The sequence below is a fragment of the Paroedura picta genome, chromosome 1, assembly GCF_049243985.1.
Source record: "Paroedura picta isolate Pp20150507F chromosome 1, Ppicta_v3.0, whole genome shotgun sequence".
Taxonomy (NCBI): domain Eukaryota; kingdom Metazoa; phylum Chordata; class Lepidosauria; order Squamata; family Gekkonidae; genus Paroedura; species Paroedura picta.
This window is the reverse complement of record NC_135369.1, coordinates 80439450-80459722: the sequence shown is the minus strand read 5'-3', so window position 1 is coordinate 80459722 and position 20273 is coordinate 80439450. Positions and strand designations below refer to the sequence as shown.

The window sequence follows — 20273 nt, the reverse complement described above, 5'->3', positions numbered from 1 at the left end:
AAACCCCCAAATTTGGAGAAAATTGAAATATATGTAGTGCTTTCCTGCAAAGTATGGAAAGAAGTTATTTTTAACAATAAAACAAAATAAAATGTATCATTTATTACTTAGAATACAGAATTGTACCATTTGTGCTCTTTATAGATAACTAAATATCTAGAAAATAGTATATATGCCTTCTGCATAAGTGGTCATTTTTTTCCAATGTGTCCCAAAGTTCCTATTTTTTCCAATGGCAAAATTGTGGAAGTCCTCACATTTTTGCATGCTGCACATTTGAAATGAGTGGAATGCTTTGGAAAACAAAGGTTTTCTTGCTCAAAATGACCATAGGAGGTTTTTTTCAGGGCTGCTCAAAATTGCCTAATTCTTCCATTGGAAAAATCCTTGAACTCTTCATGGTACACATTTTGAATGTGAAAAATCAGGCCTTAACCATTTTATTCATTTTCAAGGTTCCCTGAACTTTTTCACTGGAGAAATTGAAAAAAAGGCCTCAGGAAAAAAATTTGTCCGCCCCCCCCCCACCACTCCAGCCCTTGACATCTCTAGCTGGTCTTAGTTTGAAGAGTTGTGGTAGAGACATGAACAGACACTTACTACATATTCGTTCATGCCAAGAAAGTAAGTGTCTGTGTTCAGATTTTCTCACATGTATATTGAATGATATGCATTCAGAGACTGTTTAAAGATGCTGCTATGTATGTAACACAGACCTGTTCCAAAGATAATTGATAATTGTCCTTGTTTGACTGCAGTGTTTAACTTTATTCTTTAAATCCGTTCCTGTTTCCATAGGCCTTGGTCCAGTGTGACCAGCTTAAAAATGAGATGGAGAGACAGAGAGATCGCCTTGAGAGGGCATTAGCATCCCATTTAGAAAAGACAGCTGGAGAGCGAGAAGCAGTCCGTGAAGAAATGAAGAAAGAGAACAAGAACTTGTCATCCATGGTATTTTAACATATGTATAATTGTTCTTCTAAAACTCACTCATGTTTTAGAATATAAGTGCTTTCTTGTCTTTATTTTGTTTGTTTGTTTTTGGCAAAAAGGAAAGGTTTCACAGCTAACTGTCAGTGGAGGTGACAAGTACTGATGATTTTTTTTTAAAGTTGAACAGGAGTCTGGCAGCACCTCAAAGACTAACCTTGCTAGTTCTAGCTTAAGCTTTCCTGAGTGATAGCTCCCTTCTTCAGATGTAGTTTCCTTGTGCAACAGAGCTACCCCTTTGGAATTGTTTTATTTTCCAAAAGAAGGGTTTTTTATTTTAGTTTTAGAGCTATCTTTTTATATAGTTTAAATCCAGTTTTGCTAAGCAGCTCAAAAACCATTTCTTCAGGTCTGGTTAAAAAATTAGTCCTGATTTAGCATGGCCATGGTTAAGGTTTGTACTGATGTTACTCATTGTTAAACTTGGTGTGGAAAGGCAGAAGAAATTCCTGCCAGAGCAAAGAACAAGTCTGCAGTCCAGTGTCCTACTCCAGCAGTGCAAACCTAAGAACACTTTACTGAGAGCAAACTCAGTTGAACGATATGGGGCTTGTTTCTGAGTAGACTTGCTTAGGCTTGCTTCTTAAATCTTTTAACCAGCATCATATTAAACATAGTTGTTAAATAATCAATAAGTAGGTGGCCATTGAGCAACAAATATTTATATAATTGCTCTCAGCTGTTCTTCTGAGGTAGCTGATTATAGGTCACTTTAGTGTCTGAAATGATAAGGATTTTTTTTTCTGATTTAGAGACTAACAGTGCAGTCCTAAGCAGAGTTAAACCATTCTAAGGTCATTACTTAAGGTTGCAATGTCAGTTTACTGTGAGAATAAATCTTTTTATTTTCTTTCACAACCCAACTGCTTTTTAAGAAATAGTTTTGAAGTTCAAAGACCAATAAAGGTGTCCAACTTGCAATTTTCAAAAGTACTGTTTGTCAGATTTATCTTGTTTGATATATGGCTAATTCTGGCCTGCTTTTGTCTCAGGTGATGTCTTTATCTCAAAATGTAGCCACACTGGAGGCTCAGGTTGACAGGATTACAAGAGAGAAGATCTCTTTAGCTAATCAACTGGAAGAAGCTCAGAATCAAAATGCTTCTTGTGATATGGAGATTAATAAGGTATCAACACTTAAAAACCATGGATACTCAAACTTTTAAAAACTTAGCATGCTAGTATGATGTCTTTCAAGACTGAGTGTTAGCTGAATATACCTCTATGGTTTAATTCTGTTGCTTTTGGAACAAATCCTTTGTTGACTATATGCACACCATTTTATGGAGCAATTTAGTACTTGACATTACAGCTCTGTTCACTTAATCGCCTACTTAGATCTGACACACTGCACTTTTTAAAAATTAGAAGTGCTGTAAAAACAAAGGTCAATGAAGGGTTAATTCTTCAAAGAGCCAGAGAACCCTGAGTGACAAACTTTTCCAAGATATCTGATTGCTTAAAATCAGTGAAGAGAAAAAGACTTCTGAACAGGATGCTGAGGAAAATTCAGTCTGATTTCAGGCCCAGCTGAGAAGAGTTGAGTACTGACAGTTCATTGTTGTCCTCTGCAGTCCCACATTAGACTGCGCAGATGTGTAGGCCAGCAACCAGAAGATTTTTTAGCTAGCCTAGTAACAAAACAGGAGGAGTCCAACCCAGCTGGAGATGGTGGAGCCATTTTCCCACCCAATGGTTATGTGCTCCAGGGAGAGGCTCCATCTTCTCCCTCAGTTCTTTATTTGCTGTTTTAATTAGTGCCTTGTTTCTCTCTCTCTCTCTCTCTCTCTCTCTCTCTCTCTCTCTCTCTCTCTCTCTCTCTCTCTCTCTCTCCCTCCCTCCAAAAAAGAAATGTTCCTCTTTTTCAACAAAGATGGCAAAAGTGGATGAGCATTTCATTTGTTTGTTGTGTTTGGGTGAGAATCATAAAGTATGGGATGTAAAATCTGCCAGCAGTTTACTGTTAAAGTCAGGGTAGGTACACCTCCCAGTTTACAGCCACTTTATGGGAAAAGGCTCTCTACATCAGCTAACACAGCCACAAAAGCATCTGTCCTGGTACAACACCTGTGTTCTCAGCTCCCAAACCAGTTCGTCTTCAGAACCTCCACCAAAGAAACACAAGTCAAAGTCAAAACATAAATCTTATCGGTCAGGTTCTATGGAGCTGGCCAAACACCCAATACCAAATCAATTGTTTTGAAAAAACTGAAGGAACCGGTTCCAAAGACCATTATCAAGGTTAGCAGAAACACTACCTTGTGCATTCCATCTCCTGTTTTCCTGTCACAGGCATGGTCTCCATCAGTGTGAAAATTGGCACCAGCAGTCAAGATACTTGCATATCATGTCCCAAGACCTTCCGTCCCAGCTTTTTAGTGGGCTTATTCAGAACCATGGAAACAATATTCTTGCTGTCACCCTCCTCAGTGCCATCCAGGATGGTCAGAACCACATATGGAACTGATCGGTCAGATGATGGAATGACCAAAGACACCTGTGTACTGGACCCCCTTGTTCAGGACCAATTGCTTATGCTTCTGAAGTTGAGGAAGAATGCAGGCCCATAGCTAGTTCCAAGGGGGCTTCAGAGCCATCCCCTGATGACACCGTCAGAGACTATGATCTGGTATCACCAAGTAGGATTTTGTCTTTACTCAGAACAAATGGTGCAGATGGCATGATCATTGAATATCCAGATCACATCTTTGGATGCTAGACCCCAAGACAAAATCGTAGGCTGTCTCTATCCTGATATTCGAGGGACTGTAGCCTTTCCACTACTGGAAGGAATTCTTGAAGTGGGGAAAGACATCCTCTATCCCTGCCACATCGACAAAAGTCGAATGCATGTATAGGGTTAGCAGAAGGCTTGTTCTTTCCTTTTCAACCATCCTGCTTCATCCTCTTTAATAGCAGAAGTAGAATATCAATTCCCATTCCACTCCAACTGATAAGGAGGGTAAAAGTATTGATCTCTTAAGTTGCAAAACATATGCATCATAATTTTTAAACCCTAAAAAAGCTGATTTCCAAGCTATTATGTCAACATACCAACTTTTCCTGTGGGAGAAGATTGCTCCTTATCAAAACCAACTTCCTGATAAAAAGAAGTAATTCACCAAAGTCATCCAACTAGAAACACTTCAATTGTCTAAGCAACAGTTGAATGCGGGCAGGCATGCATCTCATGTTTCATTTTGCACAATAATCCTATAATCCTGAGGTGACATGCTTGAAAATAGCTCTGAAATTGTACACAGCTATGCTTGCCAACCATATTCTGCATGATTGTGCCATTTCTGAGGTTTCCTGGAGTCTGAAGAATGTTTCAGGCGTTTTCTCAGTGGTAAAAAAGTTAGAGGCTGATTTCCATTGACACATTGAAGCAAATACAACTGAATAACAGCTATACGTTCTCATCTCTTATGATGTTTAAAGCAGTGAGAAGCAATTTTGATATACAGTAGCCTGCGAAAGTATTCCTCCCCCCCCCCCTTTGGTGTTTTTCCTGTTTTGTTACATTACAACCTGGAATTAATTGGAAGGGAGATTAGCGTCTTTTGATTCTCACAACATGCCTACTACTTTGAAGGTGCTAAATCTTTTTTATTGTGACACAAACAGTACTCAAGAAACACAGAAAGCATTACTGGCCCATTTGTCCCATTTGCTGTGACACCCTAAATACGATCTGGTCCAACCATTCAATTTCAGAAGTCATATAATTAGTTAATTAGAGTCCACCAGTATGCAATCCCAATGGCACATGAGCTGCCACAAGTTGTCTGTATAAGTAGATCTGTTCTGAAAGGCCCCTGACTCTGTAGCACCATTGGGCAAGCAACATGAAGACCCAAGAGCACTCAAAAAAGGTCAGAGACAAAGTTGTGGAGACATAAAGGTCAAGGATGGGCTGTAAACAAATATTCCAAATTTTGAATATCTCACAGTTAAGTCCGTTATAACAAACTGGGGGGGGGGGGGTGCCACTAACAAACCTGCCAAGAGCATGCCACCCTCTGAAATTCACAGACCAGGCCAGGAGGGCATCAATCAGAGATGCAAAAAAGACACATGATGTATACTCCACTGAGTGGGCCTTTATGGGAGGATGGCAAGAAATAAGCCATTGCATAAAGTGAAGAATAAGAAGACATGGAAGTTGCCCTACTACTATGGAAGAATCCCCAAACACATGGAAGAAGATTCTAGACAAAAATTGAACTTTTGGACCAGCATGGGAAATGCCATTTGTGATGCAAACCCCACACTTCCCATCCCTCCAAGAACACCATTCCCACAGTGAAGCATGGTAGTGGCAACATCATGCTGTGGGGATGTTTTTCATCACAAGGGACAGGACCAGCTAGTCAGGATTGAAGAAAGGATGGATGGCACTAAATGCAGAGCAATTCTGGAGAAAAAACCTGTTTCAGTCTGCCAGAGATTTGAGACTGGGATGAAGGTTCACATTCCAGGAGGACAATGACCCTAAACATACAGCTAAAGCTGTACTGGAATGATTTAAAGGGAAGAATGTTAATGTCTTGAAATGGCCTAGTCAAAGACCAGACCTCAATCCAATTGCAAATCTATGGCATGGCTTGAAGATTGTTGTACAGCAATGTTACCCATCTAACTTGAAGACGTTGGAGCAGTTTTGCCTTGAGGAATGGGTGAAAATCCCAGTGGCTAGATGTGCTAAACTGATAGGGGGATACCCCAAGAGAGTTGCAGCTGTAAATACAGCAAAAGGTGGCTCTATGAAGTATTGACTTTACAGGATTAATACTTATGCACAGTCATGATTTCTGTTTTTCTTGTCTTGAGTACTGTTTGTGTCACAAACAATTTTGCACCTACAAAGTGTTAAGCATCTTGTGCTACCCCCCCCCCCCAAATTAGTTCCAGGTTGGAATGTGACAAAACAGGACAAACATCAAAATACTTTTGCAAGCCACTGTATTTGTAAACTTTTAAGGGTTAAGCAATTACCAATGGGAGATGGGATTATGAACACTCTCTGATCCCCTCAACCTGACCCCTTTGCCATTTTTTCAGAGGAGGCTTGAAAGGCCATGGAGAGAACATGAAAAAAGAACCTTCGTTTCCCCCACCTTGCAGCCAAGTTGGGTTGGCTGTGTGGCATAATCATGTTGTTAAATCTGCAATTTGATTTCTGATTGGCTGCTGGAACTTGAGGGTGATTTTGGAAAAAATGCCAAAATAGTAAAAAGAGCAAAGAGTCAAGCACTCATCTTCCAAATGTCACTGTCCCCCTCAAACTGTTAGTGCGATAGTTTAGCAGTGTCCTCAAATTAATCAAAAAGTAATATTATATGAAGAAAGCCACTAGAGGGCATCAAAACCTCTTAATGTAAATATTGCTCTGTGGAGTCTTGAAGCTATTTACTGTCGTAATATATTCCTTCTAACAGGTGTGTGGGGAAATACGTTATGAACTGAATAAGACCAAAATGAAGAACGATGAGGCAGAAAAGGAGCACAAAGAGTATAGGATGAAAACTGTAAGGGAGCTCGAAATTAAAGATCAGGTAAGAATGATTACCATGATCAGGCTGTTGTTAGAAATGTAAGGGGCTCAGTCATCTATATGTGGCCTCTATATGTGACCATGGCAAGAAAGCAGCTGTTAGTATTATCTAAGATATTAGTATAATCTTTTTTATTTTTTCCAGTGAGTTAATATGCAGAGTTAGGTGCCTCAGTAATATGTAACACGACTTCTTGCTTGCTATGCATAGGCATGCATGACAACATACTCTGGGTGTGTGATCTCTATATGTCTTTGCGAGATCAATCTCAAAGATCAAAACATGCAGCAAATACAGCCAACTCTGATTATACTGTTTAAAAAGTGTCTTTTATTTATTTTCCCAAATCCCATTTTTATTAGTAACATTTCATTAAAAAAAATTAAAATAATTGTTGCTTATTTAATATTAGTAATTAAAAACATGGTTTTTCTTAAGTAATACAAACCAGGAGATTTCTCTATGTATGGTCGCAAAGAAGGCATTCATTAATCAACATTTGATATTGTGATAAATTACAATTAAGGACCATCTGAACAGGATGTGTTTACATTTACTATTATGAAATCCCTTGTTTACAGTATATGTTCCTACCCGTTTGAATTTCACTGACATCCCTGGAGAATTATGCATTAAATCATACTTACATGTAAAGTGATTCTGGAACATATAGTGTTATGAATAAAAATGACCTAATCATAGGTCATTCAAATATTACCCTTTAACACCAAAAAAGATACAGCTTAAAATATTTTGTAATGTTTGTGAAAGTGAGCTGTAATTCAAAGATGTATTTCTCTCCTTCTCCTGTCTTCTGTCATATACCATGGAAACACATTTACCATTTGTTGCCATTTAATGCTTAGAATATTGCACACACAAGAAGTATAATCTAGTGTAAAGCTTTGTAGCTATAAGAAGAAACTGGTGGTGCATAATAAGATATTGAACAATTACTAAGAACATTTTGAATTGCTGATTAATTTGAATGAATGACAAAATTATGGTCATTTCTATCAGCTTGGTGTAGTGGTTAGGAGCGCGGACTTCTGATCTTGCAAGCGGGGTTTGATTCTGTGCTCCTCCACATGAAGCCATCTGGGGGCTTGCCACAGCACTGATAAGGCTGTTCTGACCCAGTAATAATATCAGGGCTCTCTCAGCCTCATCTACCTCACAGGGTGTCTGTTGTGGGGAGAGGAAAGAGAAGGTGATTGTAAGCCGCTTTGAGACTCCTTCGGGTAGAGAAAAGCAGCATATAAGAACCAATTCTTCTTCTAATCTGTCTAGTCACATCTTAGGCAAAGCACTCATATGTGGAGAATTCCCTTTCACCACCACATGCACAAGCAGGCATCACTGGGAGGCTTATGCAAAGCTCTCACATCCTAGGCCTCCTTTTTTGTGGGAAACATACAAACCATGGGACAAACACACCATTCCTGTTCCCCCAGTTTTCTGCTTGTGTACTTATACATACATGCATACAAACCGTGAGTCCTATATATATGATGAATGGAAGATATTGTTAAAACCAACAGTGATGAGGATTCAAGGTGATGCATGGGATTATACAGGGACAGATGGTCCTTGTGTCCCAGGTTGTGTATACAGTACGAACCAATACCTTGAATTGAGCCCAAAAGCAAAACTTGAGTGCAGAGGTTTTACAATCTAGCCTTCCTGTGGTGTTCAGCACCAATCATATTAAACAGCAGCATTTTTACTTGTTCAGGAGTTTTCATCAAGGTTAGGCCCTAATGGAGTTTGTTGTAGTAATTCAGTTTGGGAGATGCATGAATCAGCATGACTAAGTCAGATAGGTTTAAAAGGTGAATAACTTTTTTAGCTAAACACAGTTGGAAAATAGGGCTGGTAGCATGAGCAACAGCCTTCTTTTTCAAAGGTAAGACTTTGTCCAAAAGACTTTGTGTAAATTAAAGAGAATGTATTCATTGATTTATCAGCTATGGCATGATCCTTGGAGTTAGGGGTATGCTGGGCTTCTTCCATAGCCAGGCACAATTTTTATTTTAAAAAATTCTACTGTAAAGTTGTGAGGAGATGGCCAGCACTGAAGCAAGTTGTGACCTAAATCCATCTTGTACCTATTTTGGTGTTTCCATCCACATTCATCCATGTAGCTGCAAACCATTTTCCAACCTTTAAGCCTCCCCTCAAAATCCACTGGTTCAAAATATTTTTTCTGAGGAAATCTACCCTCACCTTTACCTTTCATTAACAAGGATGAGGAATACAAATAGAAGGTAGGATGATGCCAGATCTCTTTAGCAAATCTAGAAATGATAATCAAAGAGGAGGGGAGGAGGTATGAAGGGTTTTCATCAAGTGCTTCATTGTGCTGCATGTAATAGTAATAAGGCTGAGGAGAATATTTGTGAATGAACGTACTGAATGTTACAGTGCTTTGAATTTGGTTGCAAGGGGCTGATAAAGAACAGAAAAGGAAGCCAGCAAGATGTAGTTCTAGAAAATCTTCAACCACTACCTGGGGGTTGGCAACCCTAGTCTAGATAGGAGAGACTATCTTTAGAAAATAGAAAGGGGAGTGATTCAGATTATGCACGCACAGATCCCCAGTGAGGAAACAGTGCCCTAGATCATTTTAGGTCAGTAAAATGGGCTAGTTTGAATCAGGGCTATTGTGAACCAAGGCACTTGCAAACTTGTAATTCACTGACTTAGGGTTCTTAGGCCTTCACTAGATTTTCCCCATACCCCTACTGCCTGTAAATATCTAAGTAATTTTGATTCTCTACATAAAATATAGCAGCTCATTTGCAGTATGTCAAAGTATTTGTCAGGTCTTCAATTCCTTTTCAGAGAGTAAGGAAGTAGAAGGAAGGAAAAGATAAGGTTCATGAGACAAATCTGAAACATTCTGAGTGACAGAAAGAAACTGTACAACTATCCTGACCAGTGACTGACAAATTCTAGGGTTTCTGAACATTTAGTAGAATTATTTAAGAACTTTTCCCCATGTCAGATCTTGCTTTTTTCCAATCTTTTACTTGGAACTTGGATTCTGTTTTAAGCCATAGGGTTTTGAAGTCTGAACGCAAGAATGATAATGCCCTGATTATTGCTTTCTATAATATCAGAGTTCTCCAACTTTGTTACTAGGAGCCTCCAGAAGTTAAAATATTAACTGGACCCTATGAGCAAGTGTATACAGTATGAGGGCTGTACACAAGTACAGGGGGTGCAGATATTTCAAAGATATGTAGAAGATGTGTTTGTGCTGATTAAGCCCAACTAGCTTCCTGAGTGTCAGTGTCTTTTGATGCATCTCAGTTTATATGGGAAGCTGATAATTCTGCTGTTAACAAGGTGAATTACAAATTTACCTCCATATCTTCTGTGATGATGTTTTAGAGCAATCTGGCACAAGCTAAGTTCACTGGGGAGGGTGCTGAGCCTCAGGCCTACCACAGCATATCAAAAATATTTTTAAACCCTTCCTTGAATGGTGATGATCAATGCAAGAGGTGGTAGTAAGCTGATTCAGTGAATGAATTATCAGGTAAACTAGTTTCCTGCATTCTGTAGGGGGTTGGACTGAATGTCTCTGGAGATCCCTTCCAGCTCCAAGGTTCTATGTAAACAATACAATATAACAGCATAACAATCATAAATAACATCTAAGTGGTAAAACAAGCCTTAAACACGCATCATTAGAAGCAAGCCAGTGTATAAAGACAGTATAAAGCAGCCTTAAAATGATATAGATAAAATACTCTAAGAAATCTTAAAGTATTTTTTTTAAATTGAAGCTGCATCATGAGACTAAAACTTTATTTTCCTTTTAAATCTTATCAGTTATTCATGTCCTTATGAGTTGTACAGAGGATTACCGTATGCTAAGTAACTGCTTGGATTTTTTAAAAAAAATATGCTACAGTGCTCGTGGAAATAACAAATCAGTATTTTAAATGTAATACACATTTATTTCTGGATAAAGGTCATGAGGGTTTTGATCTTTAAAACCTGTATCCTTGGGATACTTGGATCCAAGCTCGGTACACAATGAAGATCATCAGGTACGATATTACCGTTAAGTCCCTAGGCTTGAACATCTGGCAGGTATAAAGAGACAATATTGAACAAAACTCCTTTCATGTTAAAATATCCTTCCCCCTGTTTTTGTGGATGGTCTGACAGAACCTGAGCTGATTTATCTTGAGGGTATGGTATAAAGCCCATCTGTTCACTTTAGACATTTCCCCGGAGAAAATGATGGGAGCCTATATTTATGCTTATAGTATGGAATTTTGAGATTGTCTTGGCATTTTTGTTAGTTGTTAAATTGTATTTATTTTTCCTTTCAAACTAATGCCTATGGATTTGTTGTTTAAAGAATTAATTTCAGTGTCAGAAGAGGGAACATGGAAAAAAAATAGATGTCTTATTTGTATGAATGTAACCACAACCTATAAAACTGGATAGAATCTTTGAAGAATCCATTAATTTAATATGCAAATATTAAATATAAGTATGCTTATCATGATGTTGCAGTATTAGAAAACAGTCTTGTGTGCTAAGCACAAGTGTTGAGATTAGTGTAATTTTTCTTACTTTTTTTTGGACCATAATTGTGTACATTTTGGGAAATTGACAGTGAACTAAAGGTGGTAGCATTGAGTCAAAAGAAAAGAATTAAGTTAGAAACAAGCAATACCTTTTGCTGGTTTTATCCCTCTTCTAAATTTCCATGACACAATTATATTGCTGCTCTTGCTACAGGTAAGATATGAAAATCTAAAATGGAAACATTCCTTTTTTGTTATATTCTCAACTTTATTATCAAATATATATAGCTAAGCATATATTATTTCTGACTGTCATGCTTTTATTTATTTTTAAGGAAATGGAGAGAGCACAAATTAAACTCAATGAAAATAAACAGCGCTTAGAACTAGCACAGCAGGATGCAGCAAGAGCAAAGGAGGAATATCTGAAACTAACAGAACTGCTGGGTAAAGCTGAAAATCAACTACACCTTATCAGGTAACTCTTGCCCTGTTCATCCATAGCACCAATTTCACTTTTGTACTGCTAAGATATACCAATGGCTTTGCCTAGTTGTCACAGATTGACTGTTTGGCTTCAGGCATGTGAGGAATGAAAATGTAATGAATAAAGTTTCCAGACAAAATGACACATGATGGGGATTTAGTAATCATAACTATAAACCTACTAATCCAGTTTGTTGAACAGTGCTCTTTCAAACAACCAAGGTGCTAAATGTTACTTCAGAATCACTGTAGTTCAGTATACACCAACAAGATCTTTTAAGAATCTTTGATGCAGTTGCTTTAGGGAGCTGTTGACATTAAGTAACACATTATTCTTCAATTCCAAGTTTATAAGGCTAGAAGTAACCATACTTTCCCCTGTTATTCATTACAGTGATGCATGCATCCTGTGAAAATGATTGATAATGTATGTGACAACATCATCCGTGCCGTATACATGTGCTGTAGTCAGGATATGTACAATCAAAATTCTCTTCTGAAGTTTGATCATATTTCTGTTGACATTAATATTATAAGCATCAGATTTCCCTGAACATAATTATGTTATATTTTTAATAGGAATGTGTTCACTCTATATCAGAAATGAGTGTTTGGTGGCATTTTCAGGGACATGACAGTTGTCCATAAGAAAAGAATATTCAGGTTTAATAGTGTCCCAGAAAGCATTTAGGTGTGTAGTATTGGGTGAGGCTAGCTGCATATGCTGATGCTCAAAGAATATGAATATTGGTGGTTCGTTTGGGAGATTATAATTTGCCTCTTAAATGATCACATCATCTTCTTCCTTTTTTCTAAAAAAAGGTGTAAATATAGATCATGGGCTAGTAGCAGATGGGGAGAAAAACACCCTTCTCACAGCCTGTATTTAGAGAACAAATATGCTAGAGGTTAATGAACTTGAAAAAAGTTTTGGGTAAGTTATTAAGACAGCAAAAGTTTGGATTTTGAAGGACTTATTTTATAATGATTTGTTGTGATAGTTAACCAAATGGTTTACCAATTTCCTTCCTAAAGCTAACCATATAAGTTATGAAGCTATGTGGAGTCTTGGAGAAAATCCAAACTGTAGATGGCTTTACTTTAAAACTTCCGTTCTCTTAATAAAGTATACTAATTGTTCAATGCCCAAATAATGTGTAATTCAACTATGCCAAAATTAAACAAGGCTTCTGCAATTTTCATATGAATGCACAAATGTGTTGCATCCTGTAGAACAGGGGTAATCAAACTGCGGGCCTCCAGATGTCCATGGACTACTATTCCCATGAGCCCTTGCCAGCAAATGCTGGCAGGGGCTCATGGGAATTGTAGTCCATGGACATCTGGAGGCCCGCAGTTTGACTACCCCTGCTGTAGAACTTTGCTTGGGATACATGACAAGAGATGGAGTGGGTTTAAGAGAAATCTTCATTTCTGCTCCTATGTCATTGTTAACTTACAGCTTCAGCTTCTCATAGCTTCTGTCATGACATTTTTTTTCTTTAAGCTTCTTTTAAAATAAAATATGTGGATGTTTTCCTCATTATCATTGATCACTTCTTTCTTTCATATATTTCTATACTGCCCTGCCTTGCGGCTCAAGGCAGTTTGCACAGAACACAAGGATAGTACAGTGCAGTTGATAAAATCAGGTAAACAACAGTAACAGTGGATTCCATTCTGGTTGGTCTAGGAATTGCTGATTTACCTTTTTATGGTATACTAGAAAGGAAGAGCCAGGACAGATTCATAATAAAACCTCTTATATCTTTCATGTGATCTTCTGGTGCATCTGAGTGGCTGTTCTCTAGTTACTTTCTCTCTTTCTTCCTCTCTCCATGTCTTTGTTGCTTATACTTGATCACCTAATCACCTTGTTATTACTTTTCAAAAACTGACTGAATTGTATTTGTTTATGATATATATTTTATCTGACAGCTAACCTGTACCAGTTTCTTGTTAAGGGACCAGACTGCTGTGCCTGAGTGACTGGGGACACTCAGGAGCACAAATCTTGTATAATTCCTGTTTTTCAAGAGATGTTAAGACAATGAATTGGTTGGAACCTTTGACTCCCATCAGTGCTATAACTTAAAACTAGGGTTGTGTGTGGCGGTGTCCAAATTGGTCGTTCCAGGCCGACGCAGCCAGCGCCGTGCCTCGCGGGGGGGAGGGAGGCATGGGTGTCGGTGTATCCATCAGTGCACATATACGCGCCTGCGTGTGTGTGCTGAGTTGTGCACCGATGCCCGCATCTCTCCTCCCTCCCCGCAGTGCAGTGCTGGCTGCGTCGGCCTGGAACAGCCAATTCAGATGCCACCGCGCACAACCCTACTTAAAACCGGAGTTTTGGAGCCATACCCAGTAGAGATTGCATTTGTTTCTCTAAAGCCGGACATCTGTCCCCCAAAAAGTTTTATTTCTATGTACCAAATTATTAGTTAGAACTAGGATAGCTAATAGAATTCTTAGAAACTCGTTTCAGTGCAGGTTACAAAAACACTGGCATTGAAATTCAAATCCATATTGCCAAGTTTAGGCCAGATTTAGCCTTCCTGTAGAAGAGTTTTTACAAAAGTTGTAATACTAGAGTATTAAATGAAATAAAGTTATTGTTCCCTCTGGCTACTTTAGAGAAATGAAGAGTAATAATTCATTTTTATTTATTATATATTTTTGTCTTTGGCGTCTTACATGTCAGTAAAAAATATAATTTATTGCAATTACTAGTTTATTATTTATTTGTTTGTTTGTTTTCTTAGATTTTTATAACACCCTCCCATATGGTCCAAGGTGGTTTACATGGGAACATTGTGGGATACATAGAACATTATCCATTAATAACAGTAACAACAGTATATCAATAACAATTCCAATAGTAAATATAAGTTTAACAGGTTACCATAATTAACACATTGAACAATTTCAATAGAACAACTTTAACAAAGCCCCTGGGGAGGTCAGAAACATTCAGTTTATGGAGGGTATGATTTGAGAGGGACCGCAGGGTGGTTCTAGGTCAGATTAACCTTAGTCAACAGCCTGGTGGAGGAGCTCCCTTTTGCAGGCGCTGTGGAATTCTGGGAGTTTGGGCATAGCCCTGATCTCTTCAAGGAGCTCATTCCACCAGGCGGGGGGCAGGACCAAGAAGGCTCTGGCCCTTGTTAAGGTCCGATATGCATCTCTGGGGTGAGGGATCCGCAGCCAGTTGGCGTTTGCAGAGTGTAAGGCTCTTTGAGGGGTACAGGCAAGGAGGCATTCTCTCAGGCACACTGGCCCCAGACCATGTATGGCATTGAAGGTGATTCCCAGAACCTTAAGCCTGATCTGGTATTCAATTGGGAGCCAGTAGAGTTGGTGGAGTATCGGCTGGATGTGAGATCTCCATGGTGTATTTGTGAGGATCCTGGCCGCAGCATTCTGAACCAATTGTAGTTTCCGGAACAAGGATAAGGGTAGGCATGTGTAGGGCAAGTTACAGAAATCCATTCTAGAGGTGACCATCGCACGGGTCACTGTGGCTAGGTGTTCTGGGGCCAAGTAGGGCAATAGTAGCTTGGTGTAGGTGGTAGAAGGCCTGCTGTACTACTTTTGTGACATGTGCCTTCATGGAGAGGGAGCCATTGAGGATCACATCCAGGTTTTTGGTGGAGCAGGCTACTGCTAGTCGCATACCATCCAGGCTGGGCAAGCATGCTTCCTTGCTTGGTCCCTTCTTAGCCACAGGACCTCTGTCTTTGAAGGGTTGAGCTTCAGACGACTCTGCTTGAGCCACTTTTTCACTGCTTCCAAGCATCTGGCTAAGGATTCTGGGGGAGAGCCAGAGCGGTCATCCATCAGGAGGAAGAGCTGTGTGTCATCCGCATATTGATGGCAACCCAGCCCAAACCTCCTTACCAGCTATGCAAGAGGGCGCATGAAGATGTTAAATAAGAAAGGAGAGAGGATTGATCCTTGTCTTTATTGCAGTTAGCATCTTACTGACATATATTTGTCTATTTTTAATCACTGTATTTTATGATGCTTTAATTTCTTATTCTTCTTATCGAAACAGAACTATTGATAATTTTGTCTATTTAATATATTTATATCCCATTTTTCTCCCCAATGGACTCCCAAAGCTGCTGAAAACATTATTCTCCTTGCCTCTGTTTTAACCTCACAACAATTGTGAATTAGTTTAGTTTGAGAGAAGGTGACTGGCCCAAGATCATCCAACAACCTTCCATGGCAAAGTAGGGATCTGAATTATAGAATCATAGATTCTATGATGTACATGCCCCAGTAGAGTGACAGACCAGGATCTGGAAAACTCATGTTCAGATCCCTAATTTGCCATGGAAGGTTGTTGGATGATCTTGGGCTGGTCAACTTCTCTCAAACTAAACTAATATGAATTCATTTGCAGGATATGGACATGGTATGGTACAAACCTCCCATAAGCCACTCTTTCTTATTAAATTTAGAATAATAGAATCATAGAGTTGGACGGGACCTCTTGGGTCCTCTAGTCCAACCCTCCGCAGTGCAGGACACTCACAACCCCATTGTTCATCCACTGTAACCTGCCACTCCCTTGAACTTTCACAGAATCAGCCACTCCATCAGATAGCTATCCAGCCACTGTTTAAAAATTTCCAAAGATGGAGAACCCACCACCTCCCAAGAAAGCCTGTTCCACTGAGAAACCACTTTAACTTTCAGGGACTTCTTCTGAATGTTTAGATGGAATTTCTTTTTAATTAATTTCATCCCTCCAGGGCAAGAGAGAACAACTCTGCTCCATCCTCTACATGGCAGCCTTTTAAATATTTGGTTATCAGATCCCCTCTCAGTCATCTTCTCTTCAGGCTAAACAGACCAAGCTCCCCTAACCTTTCTTCATATGTCTCGGTCTCCAAAACCCCACCATTTTGTTGCCCTCCTCTGGACACGCTCCAGTTTGTCTACATCTTTCTTCAACTGGGGTGCCCCAAACTGAACACAGTACTCAAAGTGAGGCCAAACCAGAGCAGAGTAAAGCGGTACCATCACCTCCCATGACACGATACTCCATTTGATCCAGCCCAAAATCCCATTTGCCTTTTTAGCCAGCAAGTCACACTATTGACTCATGTTCAATGTATGGTCTACTACTACTCCTAGATCCTTTTTCGCACATGCTACTGCCAAGACAAGTCTCTTCCATCCTATATTGGTGTATATGGTTTTTCCCACCGAAATGTAGAACTATACATTTTTTAAATACCCTTATGTTTTCCTCTATAAACTTGAAGACTAGAATCTTGGTTTTAAAAATAAAACAGAGTTACCTTGGGATTTTGAGATAGTTAATATTTCCTGCCATGGGAAATACTCTGACCACTTGGATCTGGCATATATGTGAATCTTCTATATGACATTTCCATAACCTTCAGGTTCAAAATTATCATCCCTCCAATTTTCTTTTATCTTCTTGGAACTAGCTTTCTCACAAATAGTGCTCTAAAATACTGGTTGAGTACAGAGCATTTTAACTACTTCTCAGTTATAAATGGTTTAATACTCTGTATCCTTTATGAGTTATTATGATTATTTATTGGATTGGTATGCCACCCATATCCTATAAAGGCAGTGAGTTATGTTCTGAATTGGTGGAATGCACGTATAGACATATTTCTCTTGTATTTGAACCAGTTTTGATGCCCAAGATTAAGCTGCTTTCCATGGTGGTGAATAAATTCTTATTAGATTTTCAGGTTTCTTTACAAGCTATAACCACAAAATTAATACATTTTGAATTTTTTAATATGGTTTATTCATCTATGGATCTTAAAATCTCCTTATTATTCCACGTACATTTTTAAAAACTGCTACAACATCCTTGCAAAGAAAGGCTCAGGGCAGCTTACTGTACAAGTTTAAAAACATACATGTACAATTAGCAATTAAAAATCCAGTCCCTCAAACTGAAAGCAAACATAACACCTCAGAAAAAAGACTGATACATAAAATTACAGCAACCACTAAAAACATGGAGCAGCCAAATGGTGCATCAAAAAAGGGCTGTCTTTTAAAATCCTCGTTAAAGCTTAATAATAGAGAGCCTTCCTTTGCTTTTCAGAAAGCTCATTACATAAAGTGGCAGAAGCAATGGAGAAGGCTGTTATACAGATCAGTAACAGACACACCAGCTGCAGTGGGGGGCACCAACAAAGGAAATTGTTCAGCTGAATGAAGCTGTTGTGCAGGCTTGCACAAAGGGAGGTGGTCCTTCAACTATGTGGGTCCTAGCCCATGAAGGGCTTTAAAGGTAACAGTAGGCACCTGGAATGCACATTTCTAAAAACGTGCAATGAAATATGCCAGTCACAACTCCTAGATGAAGACCCTCTCAGAGGTCCAGAGAGAGACCATAGGCCACTTCCTGCTTTTGAGACCCCTAGCCATAATTTAAAAAAAAATGACAACATATAAAACAAAACAAGGCAACCCCAAAAAGAGTGAGACATAGTTTGACATTTTAAAATATTTAAGCTGAGAGAGTGTGTCTCTTTTCATTTCACTGGGGATGTGCATAAAAACAAGTTGTGAAATGCCAAAACCCAAATGTGCTTACATTTGAGTGCCTGTTTGGAGGCCCAGGCTAAACAGGTCTCCTGTGCCCCTTTCCCCAAATGGCCCTTTCAGGAGGCATATTTACTACATGTTTCTAAACATGCCGGTGTGCTTCAAATGCTAGGAAACAGGTAAGGTGATATGCAGAGGAAGACCAGAACTCTGTAAGGTGTAAAATGTTTCCTTATATTTTTGTTGAACCTCCTTGGAGGAAACTCCACAGACTAAGTGTGCCCATGTATACTGCCTCTGTCAGTGTAATTGGAAGTTATAGCTTGAAGATGTTAGTTAACCATGTGGAATTCAGGGCCACACAGAGGTAGAGGTGGGTATATATCATGCTTGCTAGAGAAAGCAGTTTAGCACTTTATTATTAGTCACAATCAGTGCCTTCATCTGGGCTTGGAAGACGTAGAATTCTTTAGATCTGTATCTTTAAAATTCTTCGTTACATCTGAACCCAGTTAATATTTCTATTGTATTAACAGTTCTAAATATAACTGTCTGAAAGCATTCCACAAATATGATATCCAACTGTTGAAATGAATTCAAGGAGGAAGAAGAATCATTGGTTGAATTGATGCCATTTGAAAACAACAGTTTTAGTGAATAATTACTTCTTACTAAATGAAAGTAAATTTTGTTCCTATTTCACCAATCCGTTGAATTAATATTTGCTCCTAATTACTCAATGAGCCTCTTGTGGCGCAGAGTGGTAAGGCAGCCGTCTGAAAGCTTTGCCCATGAGGCTGGGAGTTCAATCCCAGCAGCCGGCTCAAGGTTGACTCAGCCTTCCATCCTTCCGAGGTCGGTAAAATGAGTACCCAGCTTGCTGGGGGGTAAACGGTAATGACTGGGGAAGGCACTGGCAAACCACCCCGTATTGAGTCTGCCATGAAAACGCTAGAGGGCGTCACCCCAAGGGTCAGACATGACTCGGTGCTTGCACAGGGGATACCTTTACCTTTACCTAATTACTCAAGTTGGGAGTGCAGCTGGGAGAACCTTTCCCTCAGTTGATTTTAGCAAGCTAACAGAGGCCTTAGTACAGTGCTGCAGTTTTGCCCATTGTTATCCATGAGGAGAAATTGCTCCAACTACTCAAGAAGAAGATTCAGAATATTGAGCTAGTCCACATTTTGTCCATTTCCTAATAGGGAGAGATCAAACTGATCCCAGATTTTTCCTTGCTTAACTATACTTCCCCACTTCAGATTGCTGATGATAGCTATAGAACCCCAAATGGTGAGGGATCTATCATATCCATTAGACTCAACCTATTACACTCAACGTTGGCAGAGGCTCATGAGAATTGTAGTCCATGGACATCTGGAGGACCACAGAGCACTGTTTCCTGTATACAGTTTTCAAACTCTTGAGGTTTTGGAAGTTCTGTTCTCCCCCTCCCATTTTTTGGGTGTGGGGAGAGAAATATTACAACACTTGGTGTAAGAGTTCCTTTGTATCAGTGCCATGATTACCTTCATCTGGGAGATCTACCCCCCAAATAAAACTAATATTTGACAGCAGTTCATATTTAAGTATAAGTTTACCTTCCAGGAATGTCTCCTGTTCTAAGTAGGAATCTGGAAGAACTGGAGTATTTTATTTTCATTTGGTGAGATGTAGACTAACTTATTTTCATAAGGAAATCTTTTTCACTTTTTAAAGACTAGTTGCATTAGTTGTATTGAACAAATCTGTTTGTTTTGACTTTATTTAGGATGAGACCTCAGGGACTTGGTTCTATTCTTTGAATGTTATAGTCAAATCCTACTACTACGCTCAACTAACTGCAGAGCCTTCTATTATATGTATGCAGTAGTAACTTAACTTTTAACGATTTATTGGCTGTATTTATAGCTTGCCTTTCTCTCTGAGATTTAAGAAGTGTTAGACAGTGGTCCCCAAACTTTTTATCACCAGGGACTGGTCAATGCTTGACAGTTTTACTGAGGCCCAGGTGGGGGGGTAGTCTTTTGCCAAAGGATGTCGCTGCCGTCTGAGCCCCTGCTCCACTTGCTTTCCCACCAGTGCCCCTGACTTCCCACCGCCTGCTGGGGGGCACTGCCAGCAACAGCCGCACAATAGC

General features: G+C 39.3%; 1 protein-coding gene across 8 annotated transcripts in view; it reads left to right on the top strand.

The window, feature by feature from the left end:
• SDCCAG8 (SHH signaling and ciliogenesis regulator SDCCAG8) overlaps positions 1-20273 on the top strand; it is a 127694-nt gene that overhangs the window by 22726 nt on the left and 84695 nt on the right. For all 8 annotated transcript variants that reach the window (XM_077344710.1, XM_077344700.1, XM_077344716.1 and 5 more), the window contains 4 exons: positions 799-951; positions 1983-2117; positions 6432-6548; positions 11434-11576. In XM_077344710.1, coding sequence (XP_077200825.1) covers positions 799-951; positions 1983-2117; positions 6432-6548; positions 11434-11576 — 548 coding nt within the window. The remainder of the gene's footprint in view (positions 1-798; positions 952-1982; positions 2118-6431; positions 6549-11433; positions 11577-20273) is intronic.